Source organism: Neopelma chrysocephalum, unplaced genomic scaffold (assembly GCF_003984885.1).
Source record: "Neopelma chrysocephalum unplaced genomic scaffold, ASM398488v2 Primary Assembly neopelma1_97102, whole genome shotgun sequence".
NCBI classification, from domain to species: Eukaryota; Metazoa; Chordata; class Aves; order Passeriformes; family Pipridae; genus Neopelma; species Neopelma chrysocephalum.
The window spans coordinates 7,155,561-7,174,414 of record NW_020925744.1 but is presented as its reverse complement, the minus strand read 5'-3'; the positions used below and the strand labels follow the sequence as shown (position 1 = coordinate 7,174,414).

Genomic DNA, 18,854 nt, shown 5'->3' with positions numbered 1-18,854 from the left:
TGAAGCACATCGATTAATGCCAACAAGAATACAGAATTGCCCTTAAAAGAAAGGGTATTTTGTCCCAGGAAAAGGATATCCATAAATGGGGTGTACTATTTGCTGTTTTCTAGGGAAGCTAGAACCTAGGAAAATTATGTTCTAGGGAAACTATGTGGCACAATTTGTAAACAAAAATCAGATTACAATGAACAGAAACAATAGTAAATATTACTGGATTGCTTGAGCATAATAAAATTTCTATTTTTTTTCTGTGCTTAAGAGTTAGGTTTTCTGTTTCCTGAGGAAATAAAACCAGAAGTGGCTTGACTTATTTTAATTTTTTTTTCTGTTATTTCTTCTCTTCCATTATTGTTTAAGTATATTTAATATTTGAGAGACTTCAGAGTATTTTTATAAAATGCCCTTGCTTAATGTTTTCTCTGCTAATAAAAGATGATGGTATTATTCATATTAAGAACTTGCTCCCAGTTTTATAAACACTGTATCTGTTTACAATATAATTAAATATCTAATAAACTATTAAATAAATATTCTTTTAACAGCTTATTATTAGACCAGAGCATCCTGCATATTAAGACTAAAGTTGCACATTTTATTCTTTTATGAGACTGCTATGTGACTCAACCTTTCTTTTTCCATTCACCTTCAATCACATATGACTTTGTAATTACACTGAATTGATTTTCATTCCTGTCTATTTCAGAGTAAAACCTATCATCATGAGTTCAAGGAATATCAATATTAACTTTTCATACATGATAATACAGCTATATTGTGAAAAATTGTGAAGTCTTGATCTGAATTACAAAGAATTTTGAGGTGCTATTTTATAAAACAGAATCTGAATAGAAAAACCAAACATATGGTTTTGCAAAGGAACATAAGTATTCTAGGTAAAACTTATCTCATGTCTAGAAATCACATTTTATTTAATGCATAAAATATGACCAAATGAAGAAATTGTAATTATAAAAAGTAATAGAATAACAGAAAGCAGAGATTTGTCTTCATTATGACTGCCTGTTACAGTATTTGAAAAGAGATCAAAGGTGTTTATTGTGCTGTTGCACTTCAATTTTCAGATAATCAAAATGCATTAAGAAAGAGGTGTAGATAACAAGAGTGGGAAGTTTATGCCTTTCTGTTTAGACATTTTTTCTCCTTTCAAGCAAACACATCTTATACAATAATAATGATAGAAAAGAACTGGTTTGGCCATTTAGTCTTTAAATTACAAGATCATATGAGAAATATAGCAAAATTGTGCCTACCTGAGCAAACGGTGTCACAATCAAGTCATCTCCATGTCTGAAAAAATGAGCAGAGTTGCGAGTTAGGTATTACCAAAAACTTATCCTGCTGCTTCAACAGGAAGAAAATCAGCTTTTAAAATGCTCTGTCAGTAACTCCAGTTTTATTCTTCTGCAATTACACAGTACTATTGCTTTACACATTCTATGAAAATTAAATATGAACTTAGTTATTGCCCAACTGCCTGGCATGTCTATGGGATGGCAGAAAGACCAGCCAGTTTCTTCACTGCAGGTTGGGCAGGTGACTGACCACCCAGGACCAATCTTGAGAGATTGCATCCCAAAAGATGGAGGTGAAAGTTCCAAAAATTACTCCATTTACCAGCAGGCTTGTGAGCACTCGATGGGTGACTAAACGCAGATGGCTGGGCAGTGCATTGCAGATGAATAAAAACCTAGTAAAACTTTCAAACTGATTGAGACTTCTGTAGCTATAGGGGGTGTGACCGAGTGTGTGCTGTTGCTTTGGCAACCTCACCTACACCAGGGTTGACATCTGGGCAAGGTGCCAGGATGACGCATTGTAGGGGAAAAGGGAGAAAGCAAAAGCGGAGTTCCTTCTCTTCAGTGCCGAAACCTGCCACTTGAAACGGTTTCAAAAAGATATAGTATTCTAAATACAGGTAGACTGAAGGGCTTAAGAGTAGCATCTGTAGCATTGAGGATATAGAGTTGAAACGTGGGGACAGGGACAACTTGCAGGTTTCAGTTATCTTATCTAGTATATGACAGCAATTGAGGTGAAAATAAATTTTCCAAAGACAAAAATCCAATATGACTCTGTTTTTAATTTTCCTATACTTTTCTGTGGTGAATTTATCATGATGAATTACAAGTTGCAGCTTCTTGCAGAAACTACCATTGCTTTGGTGCTGTTTTAATATTATTTAAGTTTAAGCATAAAATATGAGTATTTAACAAAGGATTTCAAGTCCTTGAAAAGCTAATTAGAAAAAGGCTGATAAAAGGAGAAATATGATTTGTGTCTGAGATGCTACATCATTCTTATAATTTATATACTGTCCACAAGACAAAAATTGTTTGCAAGTATTGCAAAAATGCAATAAAAAAGCAGTATGTGCAATCTGTACCTCTGTACAATCAGACTGTAAGGACAAAACTCCCCAATATTAAAAATTATCAGAATACTTAATATCTGTGTAACCATTTTTATTTACATCTCTTTTATTCCTTTTGTAATAGAGGAGTTGATTTTTATGGACCCTGTGGAAGAAGTCTGCAGTTTTAAGGAGTTGTTAGAATAGGGTGTTGTTTCAGGTGAAACCACAGCCCCAGACTGGCTGGAAAGCATGTAAGCCAAAACTGAGAGAAACATGTCACCATAGGAGGAATGCTCAGCGGCTTTAATAACTCAATGAAGCCAAATCCAGTTGGGTATTATAGACCACTTGAACCAACCCAGGGCATTAAGAGGGGAGTTAATGAGCAGCTGCATTAGTACCTCTTTATGTTTTCATTGGGTCATGAAAACATTAGCAAATGCCATAGACTATCATTTTGGATTAGGATTGCTTAATGAATTACACAAAGGCTTTAGCAGAAGATAAGCCAAATTCCTCTTTTCCTTTTCTTTCCTATTCTCCACTGAAACAGCCACAGTGCGACTACATTACCTCACTGCCAGAAAAATTATACTCTTTGTCTTCAAGTTCTGTGAAATGACATTATCTGATATGTGACAACTGGCTTAGTTGTTTCTCAGTAAAGTCTGATAATTTCTTACCTTTTATAAAGAATATTTTTACTGTTTGCATATAGTCACTCCATTTCACTTCTGTTTTGACACTTAAAGAGGCACAGCTCAAAACACAAACCCGTTTTTTACTGATCCAGTGAATTTCCCACATTTGGAAATTATGAAGGGGTAGCATTCTGAAGATTAAAATGTTTACAGGTAGCAGCAGCACTGGACAAAGAACAAAAATATTAAATGTTTTCTACCTGTAAATAAGCCAGAGAGTGTAGAGATAGTTCTTTCTAGCATCTGTCAATGGCAAACACTCTTCTGAATGCCTAATACATGACACAAACACACAAACTATTCATCCATGTCTTAACGTCCTGCTACAATATAGTTATTAAGTGTCAAAGTGCAGATTGGCAAAAAATATGAAAATAAGATTGTCCTCCATCTCAATATCTCTTGTGGACTTCCTTATTAGCAGTGGCATTTTCTTGCTCTTCATTTCTTGCCATTCAGTGCCCCTGTTTGCCAGCCTTAAATTCTGAGGGACTTATAAAAGGCAACAAGTACATGTTCCCGAGCTTTCTGCCCTGGAGGTTTTTTTTTCTTTTACATAAAATAGCTTGATTCCACTCCTCTCATTTTCAAACTTCATTCTACTTGAGCTCTTTCTGGATTGCATTTTGTTGGACAACACTGATATCATACTGTAACTTCTTATTTTTTAGATAAGGCATTTAAGTAACAATTTAATTTTCACTTTTCAAATGCCCCTTGTGTCAAAAGCAACAATTCCAGAAATTATCATTATTTTGGTGAAAGCATGATACTGGAATTACAGGTATCCACAGCTGTCACCAAATAGTTTAGCACGCACCAGACCCACTTGAATTGAAAAGCAATTGTATAATGTGGTAATTTTTAATCCACACTGGGTCAGAAAATCTGGACAAAGTGAGTATTCAGAAATGGAGTAGACATGTCTAAAGAAGCTCTTATTTCTGTACAGAAGAGCAAGAACGTATGATTCAAAATGCCACTGATCCACAGTGTACTGCAGTGTAGTAAACACTACAATGTATGAGTATCCTCATACAGATGATATGAAGGTGATAGGGGATTCTTTCTGGATTCTGAGCCTGACAGTGCCACACAGTAGCAGCAAGAGGGAGTGTAAATCCTGCAATATGCCATAAGCTTCTAAATATAAACAAAGATGTTAGCCTTTAAGGTTAGAAGAAATTGTTCATATCAGTGTTGGACTCTGTTAACTGGAACGCCTGGCATAGTTGTTTACATCTTCATTTTTCAAAGGAAAGACAGGCTTGAAAGCAGAATAATGTTCACAAAAAGTTAAAATGATCAATTCCCCACTACCAAAGAACACTGACAAAGCACATAACAGTCCACAAGATGAATCACTGTTTCATAAAACACAGGCCAAATTTCCATTAGCAGACCAAAGATTCTATACCACATTGCATGTTATTTGCCACAGTGAAGTAATGAAGCCTAGCCTTCTGCAAATTTTCTGTCTTTTGCATCCTAACATTTCCTATATGACTATACTTGAACTCACTTAATATAACCTATGCTATTCCCCTCCCTGGAGAAGAGATGAAAATGCTACACTAAGTTAGAAGTTAGTTGAACATGTCCAGCTGACTGTTGACAAATAAAAAGTCCAAAAATTCTGCTTCCTTTCCTCAAGATTGGCATCAATTTGTCTCTTCTGTCCCAATTACAGAACAGTAATTAACTTTGCCCTCACTAATAAGGAACTTAGAGATGTATGCATGCACAGAGAGAGAAGCAGGCAGGAAGATTAACACAAGGGTAGACAGGGTGACTGCATAATCTTTATTTTGTAATTAAACTGGGATAATTTAATGTAAGATCTAATAAGAGGAGTAACTAGAGAGATATTCTGCAGACCTGTCAGGATATAGTTAAGAAAGAGAGGGTGTTTTTTTAATGTGGTCAGAAAAAAATCAAGATAATCGTTAAGGAAAAGTGAATCCTAGACACTACAGACCACTAGGAGTGTGAGTCTGCACTTGCCAATGTGGAGCTTCATTCTGGAAGGTCCTCAAGATTTGCCTTTGCAAAGGCTATTATGAAACACAGATTAAGACTTTCTGCATACACATAAAGAATATCAGGTGAGTCATCTTGAGGACATATATTGAAGAGATTATTGGGAGATATAAACAGGGTAAATAAGAGTTCTGTCCTATTTAAATAGTGGGGGGGAAATACACCAGTTTGACACATAAACTTCTCATGGACAAGATAAAGTTACAATAAATTCCTGGTTAATCATGATAGAATTTTTATAGCATAAATTGTAATACTAGTAGAAAGAATCTTGATGCTTTGTACCAATTTAAAGTATGATCTTACTGGTTTGCCACAGTCCTCTGTTTGAATAAAAAACTCACTTATCTCCCCAGGATAAATAATCGCTGAGGATGCCAGTCAGGCTTTAAATCCAACTGGCACACTCTGTGTTGGATCCTCTGGCTACAGACTTGGGACATAGCCTATTTGAGAGAATAAAGCTGCCTACTGAGTTTTGAAAAGCCCGAGGGGACAGTGGCTGTCTGGAATCCTTGAACTATGCTCTGCAGCAAGAACTGCAAGAGCAAGAACTTTCGTCACAATGTCACAAGAATTTACTCCATTTTTACAGAATTGTATTTGGGCATTCTTAATTTTTTTTTTAATATGAGAACATAGAAAACAGAAAAGTATGGGAAAATCCATACAATGTACTAAATAAGAAAAAGGATGAACATGAAAGTAGTCTTCTGTTTGAATCAGAAAATATATTGCAGTCGCATTTTTCAGTCTAAACATCTAAATTGGATTAAACATGACATCTACTCATCCCTGTACACCAGACTGATTCAGACTTACTGTCCAATGGCATGCTATAAATGCATTGTACATGGGACATTTGTGTTTTGTTTGCATATATGCTGGAACACAAATATACCACAAGGAAAACCACAAATGAAGGACAGAGAGTAATGCGATAGCGTACCCTAACTGCTAGGATTTTTTTTTCTGCCCCAATAACATTTTATAGATGAAGCCAAATACACACACACAAAACATATGAACTAAGTAGACTGAAATATTCACACTGATTAGATTCAGATTTTAGCAGCAATGAAAACTGATTCTAGATTGCACCCTGACAGAGCAGTGGGGAAACATCATGTAATGGTACTAGTCATCAGAAGCTGTATTTAAGGACAGTGAGTGGGAGGGGTGGCTGGCTGCTCCATGCAGCTTGAACTTGATTATCATCTGCATTTGGAGAATCCAAATGGGCTGGTTTTGTGGAATCAGAAATCACAGTGTTTCAAGTCAGCTTATTCTACAGGTATAATGCTTAAGTGAGACCCCTGGTGGCCTAGTGGTTAGCGTGCAGGACTTTCACTGCTGCGACCACGGGTTCAAATCCCGGTCTCCTGGCCTGATGGAGGTCGTTAGCCCTGTGTGGCCATCCATCTATGAGAAGGACACTCTAAACAAACCTACGTCCTGAGGACCTCACTGCCATTGTCCAAGCTTGCTTGGCCCCGGCAGATGAACCTTAGGATTAAAGGGTGGGCTCAGTTCAGCGCAGGCTGTGTCTCACCTAAAAAATCCATTGCGCAGGCTGGAAAGGTAAAAGACCTTTCCCCAAATCTTCGTTCGCGAAGATGGGCCATTATAATGCTTAAGTCATGTCATCTCTATCTTGAAAGACTTTGAAAACAATTTTCTACCTCTAATATGACCAATATCCCATCCTATCCAAGACTGGATGGGATAAGTGGCAGCTCTCAATATTGTGCCCACATTATGATGTGTGGCAGAAACTGGGTTACAGCTTTTCCCAGAAAGCCAGTGGCTTGTTAGTGAACTGCATTTCTTTGAAAGGCTAAACTGTATTTGGGGGATGATCAGGCATTTAAGGCAGGGGCTAGAGACTACAACACTGTAGGAAGGTTGGGATTTATGGATGAGAGAGCAAGCAATTAAAATTGTTGTTGGAACCACGAGCTAAAGGAGAGGGGGTTGTTTTTCCCAGACCATTTCTTTATTTCTGGGAACAAGTCTCTTAAAGGATTGTTACAAAGAGCTGCTTGAAACCACTTATTCTCTCTCACAGTATACAGAAATTAGACCCTGAATGAAGTAGACTCTCATCAACTACCATCTGAGTGTTCCGGAATGCCACAATTTTCTATAACACTGTACAGTTATGTCCTCCTGACACTTCTGTATGATTCAACAGCACAGCTTGCCCTAATGAGTAAAAAGTATTGCTGTAATATTGGGAGTTCAATATACTAAATTTAATTGAGCTTAACTAGATGCAAGAGGATTGACTCAGAAAAGCCATAGTCCCTGAGAAGACCATTATCCATGTCAAAACAAAGCTGGTTACAGTAGTTCTCCTTGGACTAACTACCTAAGAAAGTGAAACTTAGAAAGACATACCAAAGAGAAAAAACATTTCTCCAGTATAAATCTCACTAGCAAAAACTTCAGATGTAAGTATTTCCTGATTAACGTCATAGGGAGCACAAATCAAGTTACTCCACTATGACGTGTTGATGAAGAAAACAATACTTGGCTGCCTTATGATCAGAGATCCAAAAGACAACTCAAAACAAATGTGGGTTGTTACATATGCCTAATACCAATCAAGATATGCTATGTACTAATATACTTGCAGCTTTCTAGATACAATTATATTTTATACAAGAAAGTATAAACTTCAATGTTTCATGTCACCTTTTTAGTGAAGAAGTCTTTGAATACTTGGAAACTGGCATCATCAGTATTAGCTTACCCAAACTGCAATCTTCAAGTTGAACTGCATTAGCACCCAAGGTGAGAAGATCTCTCAAGACTTGGAAATAAAAAATTATCATGTCATTACAGACTAAGGAACTGGAAAGGAACAGTGCTACCAATTCTAAATCAGTATCTTGAGATTTCATCCAGGGACTACCAGGAAGTAGTACATAGTTACCTGTGGACCTTATTGTGTAGCCACAGCATCCTTTCACACTGCCTTTTGAGTAGCCTAGAAAAAAGAGATTTTGCTGGCTGACAAGGGCAACTAAGTTTCTGTGACCTATCAAATCCATAAGCTTCATTCAGGATCACTGGATAAGCTGGAATCACAATTAGCTGACTAACTCAAAGAATGGGAAGTATTACTGTTTTTTCCCATTCTGTATAATAAGCTGTAAGAACACTGCTAGGCTTCTTCCATCTCCCATGAAACTCCTAGTACATTTGGAAGAGTTTGAGGACCATCAAGACCTCTTATGCTAGACCCAGCTGCTTTGCTCAGGAAGCTTAAACCTTTTCCAAAGAGACTGCACTCACACATCCAACTTGTGTAGTCTGCCTGAGGCAATCATGTCGATAGTGATACAGTGGGCCTTCACAGAAGGGTACCAGCATGATGTACAAGATACAGAAACATAGACAGCTCAAGAAATCATCTGTATCTTATTGGTTCAGTCACCCACCAAGCTTCAATGCTTTAATGCTATCATAATATAGCAGGCCATTTAGATTATAGGAGAACAGTGGACAACTCTGAGCAACTGGTCTCTATTAAGTCTGACAGAATTACTCAATCCTGAAGAGAAACAGAGCATGAGTTTGCCAGAGTGTCTCACTAGTGTGGGTGGTTTTCCCACTAAAATCAGAAGGTAGTCTGCCTGGGGGTCACTGAAGCCATGGTAAAGGAAAAGAAGCTACCAGTGTAGGGCTTTGGTTTGTGTGTTGAAGGAGAGGCTGGATTAAGCCAGAGGATGTAGGACTTCGAATCAAAAAAATGCTGAACTCAATCAGAAGAATTCAGGCCAATTCAGCACTGCCATTGTTGGATTGTTCATACAACCAAAATCATCATTTATCTATAAGCAAGACTGGAAAAAGCCTAGAGGTGTTGTAACGTAGCTGAAATACCAGCTAAGAATTGGTTTTGATACCATGTTTTTAATAACATGCCACCTTTGACTGAAGAACAGGCATCAGTGACTAAAGGGTAGGTTTGTTTTCTGCTCAAATTAGAGAAAATTAGTGACTGAAAGCAATCAAGTTATTGCCACTTGATGAGTTACTGTTAATCAGTTTTGGTTACATTAACTGACACACATAAACTCTTAGTTTGTTGCAAATAAAAGTAAAATGTGTTACCCTGGACTGCTTTTAAGCATCAGGCATTTGGTTCCTTGCTTGCCCCTGCCCTACAAGCCCAGGTGTTTAAAACGCCTTCCATGTGAACCTTCCACTGATAAGGCTGAAAGATTTCCTCATTAAAACAAATGAGATCAGAGCTGCTGAGAACAGCACCTATGCAATGCAACTTCCCAGCCTGAGCAAGCTTGCTATCAGCCAGCAACAGAAAGATAGTCTTAACTTCAAGGTTCAGAAAAAAATGGTCTCCTACCTAAATTCAAAGGTCCCTAAATGGATATATATAAGAAGAAACAAGAAGACTTCAAGAAAAACAAGGCAAAACCACAAGAATTTCAGACTATCCATTTTCAGGGAATAAACTCTATAGCTAACACACCCTTAGTGCCATTGAAAGAATACAGAGTAGTTTGTGCCTTGAGGAGTGAAATGCCAACTGTTGTTCTTCCAGGTTGTGAAATAAATTTGACCTGTGTATGAGCAATCACTGAGCTTGAAAAACAGTCTAAGAGAGATCGCCACATAACATTCAAATCCCTTTTTATGAAGTTCCCTTTCTGTACCCTGCTCCCATACTTCGATATTGCAGGCACACAAAATGCACACATCCTACCTTCCCTCCACTGCAGATCAGTTTTGCAAGCCCAGGGAGCAGTGGTGTTGTGATGGAGCTGAAATACCAACTAAGAATTTTTTTTGGTACCATGTTTTTAATAACATGCCACTTTTGACCGAAGAGATTTAGGAATTCAGTCTGCTCTGTTTAGCACAGGAGCAGTAACTTGTCCTTTTCATTCAAACATCTATCATTTCCAGAATGGGGGATGTGGGGGTGAACCTAACAGCTTAAAAGTGTTTAAAGGGTAAGTGATAACTTAACAACTGAGGTTGGTTATAACAACAAAGGTGATGGTTATAAGGTTTTAGCACTCAGACATAAATCCAATAATGATTCTGTATTGTCTGAATGTAAATAAACTGAATTCGAATTTTATCAACAAAATTCTCTCCTGAATTAAAAAGCAGATGAAAAGAAGCCTTCTTGATGCAAAAATACTCTTTTTGTTTTACAACATAACTGATTTCCTGATCAACAAATGAAGTTAACACAAATTTATTATTTAATTTTAAGAAAGCTGGGTTCTAAATTGAGTTCCTTGTTTTGGATTCCATTTGTAAAATGCGCCAAACAACTGGAAAGGACACAGTCATGGTTTTTTTCCATATTGTTTTTGTTTATAACTCAAAAAAGGATTGTAAATGACTTACAAATTACTTAGGTTAATTTAGGCTGCAATCCGGAACTTAATTTAAGGACCTTAAGAACAAAAAACCAAAACCCAATGAAGCAAAATATTGCCTGTTTTTCTTAAGTCATGTAAGTACATTTCTTTCCTTGAACAAATAGGTCTCTCAAGCAATTTAATGTATTTTTTCATTATTTTTTTTTCTAAACTGAACCACACGTGAATATTTAAGATATTTTTAAAGCAGGCTGGACTTTGAAGTTTAACTGGCTCTTTTCAGACAGTAATATCCATGATATAGTAATATCAGAGATTCCTAGAAAAGAATATGATACATCATAAGGAATTTCAGCAGCAATTTATCTGGAAAGAAAGACATTTATTTCTAATTTGTTAAACTGAGGTGCAATTACTCTGCTCAGTAACTGCATGTCTTGCCTGTTGTCCCAGAGTCTTTGCCAGTACCTTTCAGGAAAAAGATGCGTTTTTCCTCTGTAACTTCAGATTCATACAACATTTTATTAATAAAACCAGACCTTCCTGGCTCAGAAACAAAATAATAAGCTGTATCACTTGTACTTTGCCTTTCTATTCTGGATGAGAAAATATATCCTCTGTAACTGTCATTATAAGGAAAAGGTCCTGGAGTAAATTACATCCTCTTGATATTTCTTTTATCACAGACAGCAGCAGAGGGATGCTGCTATCTACAGAAATTACTGAGGCAAAATAGCACACCCAGTAATGGGTGTGCTGGTGGCCATTCAACAGATCACCTGACCAATGACCCTGCAGTTCCACAGTCAGTGTTCCTTGGCTGAGTTCTGTGCCTTTAAAAGACAGAAGCAAGTGTTAATAGAAATTAGCAAATTCTGTGTAATAATACTAATTAGAGCTTATCTAATTATAAGCTCTTATTATCTTATTATAAGCTGATCAAGAAAACAGTGATGAGCTTCTCTAAGTGATGAGCCATCTCCCATAGCATACTCCTGAAAAAGCTGGCAGCTTGGACAGGTTGTCTTAGTTTAACAAGACTACAACTTAGAAATTAAGAAACTTCAGGTGGAAATGTGGAAAATAACAGCTTTTTATTAACAAAATCTGAATAAACAACAAATGGGGCAATCAAAAACTGTCAGAAGAAACAAAACCAAAGTCCCAGTTCCCCAGGTGGGGGGGAAGAAACCCGCAGCAACCCGGGGCAAGGGGGGACGGAAGGGGGGGGGGAAGGCAGGACTGTCCCGGCAGTTCAACAGCTGCTCGCAGCCACGTGAGCCCGCAGCAGCCAGCGGCCAATGGCTTCACAGCCGGCAATGGAGTTATTTTTCCCACAGGCAGTCCTGAAAGCAGAATACCGAAAGCTCTGAGATGGGTCGGGGTCTCTCTCTCTCAGTCGTCCTCCTCGAAGTGTCCCGTGGGGAAAAAAAAAACTTCCTCTCAGGAAAAGAAAAGGAGGTGGCCGAAACCGGGCTTCCCGCTCTGTCCGGTCCGCGGACTAAAAACCCCCGAACCAAAGACTTCCCAGCCGCGTTTCCCGAGAGAGCTTGCCCTCCTCCCGCTCCTGCGCTGCCCAGTGTGTGGGGCTTTGCTCCGTCCCCCCCCCGCCCATCCCAGAAGAAACAGCTTGGGGGTGGTGAGGTTTAGACATTGGGAAAAAATTCCAACATCTCTTTTCAAAGCTATGACACAGATGCACTCTCTGCCAGAGAGTGGTGGTGAATGGTGCTGTATCCAGTTGGCGGCTGGTCACTAGTGGTGTCCCCCAGGGATCAGTGTTGGGCCCAGTTCTGTTTAATATCTTTATCGATGATTTAGATGAGGGGATTGAGTCCACCATCAGCAAATTTGCAGATGACACCAAGCTGGGGGAGAGTGTTGATCTCCTGGAAGGCAGGAGGGCTCTTCAGAGGGACCTGGACAAACTGGAGAGATGGTCTAATTCCAATGGGATGCAGTTCAACAAGGCCAAGTGCCGGGTTCTGTGCTTTGGCCACAACAACCCCATGCAGCGCTACAGGCTGGGGACAGAGTGGCTGGAGAGCAGCCAGGCAGAAAGGGACCTGAGAGTTTCGATTGACAGGAAGTGGAACATGAGCCAGCATTGTGCCCAGGTGGCCAAGAAGGCCAATGGCATCCTGGCCTGGATCACGAACAGTGTGGCCAGCAGGAGCAGGGAAGTGATTCTTGCCCTGTACTCTGTGCTGGTGAGGCCACACCTTGAGTACTGTGTCCAGTTCTGGGCCTCTCAGTTCAGGAAGGATATTGAGGTGCTGGAACAGGTCCAGAGAAAAGCAACGAGGCTGGTGAACGGACTGGAGCACAGGTCCTGTGAGGAGAGGCTGAGGGAGCTGGGGTTGTTCAGCCTGGAGAAGAGGAGGCTCAGGGGAGACCTCATCACCCTCTACAACTCCCTGAAAGGAGGTTGTAGCCAGGTGGGGGTTGGTCTCTTCTCCCAGGCAACCAGCAGTAGGACAAGAGGGCATGATCTTAAGCTCTGCTAGGGGAAGTTTAGGTTGGAAGAAATTTTTTACCAAGAGAGTAATCAGGCATTGGAATGGGCTGCCCAGGGAGGTGGTGGATTCACCGACTCTTGAGGTTTTTAAGATGAGACAGGATGTGGCACTTAGTGCCATGGTCTAGTAACCATGGCAGTGTTGGATCAAGGGTTGGACTTGATGATCTCAGAGGTCTTTTCCTTCCAACCTGGTTGATTCTACTCTATTCTACAATTCTGTGATTTAAAGAAGGAGTAAAACTCCCCATACCAGTTACTTTTTTAGTGAGTGAGGTTCAGTTGTCCAGGTTCTGAGAGGACCAGAATGTTGCATCTGAGCTATGTTCTATGATCTTGTGGAAATGGGAGAAAGATAGACTTAAGGGAGGTACATTCAGAAGATATATTGGAGCTCAGGCAGACTTGTCTACTGAGAATGTTTTGGTGCTCTGGTCTAGTATGCTACCCCCTATTATGCTTCTTCAGGATCATGGGGGAATTATATGTTTTCTCCCTTTAGAGTGGCAGTAAAACATGGGCTATGATGCAGCCAGTGGACTGGTTGTTGGCTTTTTTCCGAGGAATCCCTTTTTTAACCTGTCTAGGGACCTGGGTTTTGCTAAAATGAAAATTTTCTACTAATTTGATCTCTTGCTCCATTAACCAGGGCAGTGATCCATTAGCAAGAAGGGAATAAAAAGTATTACCACTTCAGCTTCTGCCTGCCTTTGCAAGTTCTGGGCAGCCACAACAGTTCAAACAGGTCAGTATTAAGTAATCAGGCCACCTGGGCAAGACATCCACAAAGCACTCTGCTTTACTGATGTCTTCAAATATAAACCTGGCAATTCTTCCACTACAGCACTGATGATTTTGCTCATCTTTCAGCTAGGTTCTCTTTTTCCTCTATGTTTTAACACTACTGCTGGGGACTTGTTTGTTTGTTTGTTTTCCATCCTCTATTCTCCCCCCCGCCCCATCTCCCATCACAGATCCTGTCCTGTAATTTCTCATATTGGCTCAATACCTCTCACTGCCTTGCTCAGTTACTTTTTCTCTTGCACATCCTCATCTCTCTGCTGAAAATCCCACAGCAGGGCTTCACAACACATCTGTGCTCTTCTGCCTTGGACCTTGAATCTTCCTGTCTAGACTACCTGCATCTCCAGTTCACAGCCTTGAACAGCTTTTTCTAATCTCCTCATGTCATCTCCATGTCCTGCTTTTATTCTTCTCAAGGACCATGCTATTTCTTCCAAGGGATAATTGAAAGAATACGTTACTGACTCCCACTCCATTTGATTTTCCTTTCTTACATACAACAGTTTCTTCTGCCTCTCTTAACTGCACCCACATTTGTCCCACTAACCTTCTCTCATCAGAGCAGCCTTGCACTCGTCCTTTTATTCTTTTCCATAACTAATCCAGCTCCTCACTTCAAAATGTATGTTAGTCTCTCTGAGTTTAAGAAACTTTCCCTCTTTCTTCTCTGACCTTGTTTCTGTTACTTTCCACCTTCACTTCCTGAATGAAATTCCCTTTGCTTGCTCTGTGAGGTAATAATGACTTTCATTGTACTTTCTTCTGGGGATACTATCTGATTGTATTAGTCATCATGTGCTTTGACTTTAGGTTGTTTGTAGTAGAGCCCATCTTTTCATTTTGGGTTTGCAAACAACTGAGCACAACTGTGTTCTCTTCCTTGGCTGGAGCTGTACACATAATAAATAATGACAGAATTATGAATTCAGCACTTTAGCACTGTCTGTCTTATCACGACTTTCCATACTTGACTAAAATATTGAAGTTTTGTTTTTATTGCTACTGACTGAAATGTATTACTGTAAGCACAGTATTTGGGAGTAATAGAAATGCCAGAATTCTTTATGTTCTATTACTTTCAAATACAAGATGCATGTCTTTTGAAATATTGAGGTTGGTTGCTCAAGTATTGAAGAACTGGGGGATCTAGATTAAACTGTTATGTACAATTAATCCACTTACATTACTTGAATGATGTGTATATTTTGTAATATATTTTTCTCATGCTTAAGAAACATGCAGTATTTAAGCATGCATACAGATGCAAAAGGGAGTAACCTAAAAGTTGTATGATACTTCCCTTGACTACTCTTCCATCCTTCACCTCATTTAGCAATGTCCTGAGCCAGAGTTGTTTCTCTATTTTAATGATCTTTACTGGGTCTCCTTTTCATGAGCACATCCAGTTTCTTGTTGAATCCATATATAAAGACCTCTGTGATTTTTATTTCCTTCCCTCTCTATTTCATCTTTTTTAACTTTCCCCTCTTTCATTCCTTGGTTTTCTTTCACTTCATTTCTCTGATACAATCAAGCTTATTACAATTACGCTTACTGATATTTGATTAATATTCCATACTTAAAACAACTTGCCTTTTACATTTTGTAATGTGGTCCCATACTAAACAGTTGCAGGAATATTTACGCTCTTTATACAGCTCATCTGTGACAGGAGACTGTGAAAATCTATCAAGATGTGAGGTCAAATAGATTTTATATGTAAATGTGTTTGAAGAAAGTTTTGAAAGGAAGAATAAACAGGAAAAAAAGGAAAAAATGTGCTTGGTGTTTCAGTAATTCAATTGTTTATCCAATTTACTGCCATGTGCTGAAATATTACCCAAAATTCTAGGAAATGAAGTGGATCATGAGTTCAAGGATGGAGCACTAATTGAATTCTTCATTGAAATGACTCATCTTAGCAATGCAGTGACCTGGACTGCCCTCCTGAATGTAAAAATCTTTACAAATGTATCCTGGCACAGGTGCCACACTAAAAGCTTGACTCTTCTCCATCTAAAAGAAAGGTTATCTGTCAGAGGAGGATTTGCTGGAAGGGGGGCATTATTTCCAAGAAAAAAGCATTTTTCCTTATAACAAAGCAAGATGAATTGGTCTTGTTCTTACCCATTTTGTCTAAACCACAATTGGTCACACTGGGCACAAATCTTACTGAGTAAGCTACAGGGCTTAACTGAGACATGTACCTTACATTAACCCTCTATAAAGGCAGGGTTTTTTCTTACCTTAATACTCTACATAGAAAAAGAGCTATAATTAAATGAACTAACAACAGTTCTAAAAATGCTGAAAATAGGAGCGTTCATTTATACTGACTGCAAGTTAAATATCAGATGTGTTTTGAAAATCCTTTTCCTTTTTTATGCCTATTCTTATTTTTTTAAAGAGGATATTGATTGGGTTTTGCTTCATTAAAATGAGCATTTATATTAATGTTGGATTTTTAATGCTTTAGACTTCCTCATTCACTAAGGGACTCTTACAAGCCTGGTCCTTTATTTCAGTGATATATACTTGAACCATAAACACCTACTTGGCATGAAATTTGAGCAAAGAAGTGAACAAAACAAAAAGAGTTATTAATTTCTCCTACTTAGAAGTGACTAGAAGATAGGGCATTTGAATGTTTTTACCGTCTTACAAATAAGCAGAGATTTGCAGCCGACTTCCACTACACATGCAACCTGGGGTTTACACACACTTGAAAAGTATGACTCACTAGCAGAAAATACACGCATCACAGAAGAACAGTGAGAGAGAACAGAATAGCTTTCTGAAGGTCTTCATGTTAAAATGTTGCCTTTTAGTCAAAAGGGTATTTGAAATAATTTTTGTCTCTCTTGAAGTTTTTTTCTGCCAGGTAGTAAATCGCTGGTGCAAATAAATGGAATCTATTTCTTAAGAATACGAAGAAGGAAAGATTGAGTTTGTATTGTTTGTCTTGAAAATATCTTAATATCCAGAAAATAGGAGTTTTCCTTAGTGTTTTAGTACACCTGTATTGACTGTCATCATTATTCTGTCAAAGATAATAGAGTGCATACACATCAAGTACACTCTCATGATATCCTTACCTCCAGAAAGCGCAGAAAAAGTATAATCTTCACTAAAGAAATAAGCAAACAATTTTCCATTACTTCAGTATCATAAGTGATTACTGTCTCTGATTTTCAAAAAAAGTTCTTGTGGCTGGAAAAATCTTAAGACAGTGGACAAATTACTGACTAGGAGTATTTTATAATGTACTTACATATCACTGGCAATGGAAGAGTTCCTGGACATGGACTTTGGAGACAAGTCATAGTCACTGTCTGACCGGTAAAGGAAAGACTCCCTACGTTGACTGTGGACAAAATTTGCCTGAAGAATTAGCCCTGATCCAGGGCTTGTCATGGGATCCAAGGGACTTCGTCCCGATGATGTACCATTGTCTACATCGAAACTGCAAAAAGAAGAGAAAAATATTTATGCCACTGACCTAAGAACGTTGAAATTAATAAATGCTCTTCTGACAAAATTAGCATAGCTAATTGCTTCTTGATAGCAATGGGGAAGTAAAGATCTGGTCATGTCCACTGCTGAGCAAAAACACAAGGCACACAAGAGAAATACTTTAAAATTACTGATAAACAAAACAAACAAGTCTGAAGGAAAAGAAATTTGGTAGAGGAAAAACCCTACTGCTAGGATAGAGGAAGCTTTATGCTCCTCTGCACATAGAGTATCCGCGGAGTTCTATACCGGAGGAAACATGTTTCATTGTTCTTTTCTTCAGGTCCTATCTCTCCTGAGCTGGACCCTCATTATCTTATCTCCCATTGTTAAGGCAGTTGAGGGCTCTTTTGTTATCAAGTACCCAATCACAATATTTTATTACAACAAAAATATTTCAAGAATGTATTTTTTCTTATCCCAATAAACAAAGTGCTGGGGTAGCTTTAAGGGATATGTGTGTGCTTGGGCACATCTGACTGCATAAGATTTGCTATTTTGCAATCAGATTGAAGCAATGAGTTCTTTGTTCACCACCAAGCAGCACAACATCTGTAGCCATTTGTGTCTTTGAACGACAGTTTAGATCCAGCACTTCTGGTTGTTGTATTTGGTATGAAGAATGGCTTATCTTTCCTAGGGAACACAATTGTCCTGAGAGGCTGAAGGGCGAGGGGAGAGAAAGAGAGTAGATGCTATTTCACATGGACTGTGATATTTCCACAAAGGGTTTTCAAAATCAGTGGAAAGACCTTGAACAGGAGTCTGCAAACAATGAGACACTTGCACAGGGTGGGTGGTGCTGAGAGTATGTGCTTATGGCAACCTATGTTGCTTGGCAGCCCAACAGCTGCATTTGGTACTATATGGAGTCTTTTTGGAGCATGTGGATTCATTTTTAGACTTAATGTGTTGTGGTACATAATCTCAGAGGTTACAGATGTGTGGATTAACAAGACTAGGTCTCTAGGCTCATTTGCCATACTAGTGGGAATTTAAATAGTACTGCTAAAGTATTTAAGAATGAGGGATGAACAAAGGATCTTGCACATGATTTTTTAAACATGGATAAGTGTTAGCACCATAATATGTATTTGTATTGAACCCCTATAAAGTACTCAATTTGAAACTCATTTGAAGAACACCCACTGGTATTCAGTTACATCTAATGACAGCCGAAGAGAAAAGATGCAGAACAGGTCAGTTGTCGATTAGACTTCAGCCTAGCACAAGTGTCACAGAAGGTACGTGCTGCTCTCTACACTAGCTTGTTTTATGTGCCATTGACTTGAGGTTTCAATGAGGTTACCACTTCAGTGCTTTACTGAAATGACAACATTCCTGTGGCCTGCTTCAGCTTTGTTAAATGAACTGATCAAAGAAACATATATTGCCTGTTTTGACAGAGATGCCTGGCAGTTTCTCTTTTTTAAAAAAATACAGAAAATAGTATTAAAAAATGTCAAGAAATTTTAATAATTTCTCTTTTCACTGTAGTTTTCAGAACAATTCACTGTCTGTAAATCAGAACACAT

The 18,854-nt window shown here is 38.6% G+C and overlaps 1 protein-coding gene across 1 annotated transcript in view; it reads right to left on the bottom strand.

Annotated features, from left to right (window-relative positions):
- LOC113961273 (cAMP-specific 3',5'-cyclic phosphodiesterase 4D-like) overlaps window positions 1-18,854 on the bottom strand; it is a 252,875-nt gene that overhangs the window by 10,458 nt on the left and 223,563 nt on the right. The window contains exons 2-3 of the mRNA XM_027671500.1: window positions 17,078-17,269; window positions 1,275-1,311 (exon numbers count right to left, since the gene is read on the bottom strand). Of these exons, the coding sequence (XP_027527301.1) occupies window positions 1,275-1,311; window positions 17,078-17,269 (229 nt within the window). The remainder of the gene's footprint in view (window positions 1-1,274; window positions 1,312-17,077; window positions 17,270-18,854) is intronic.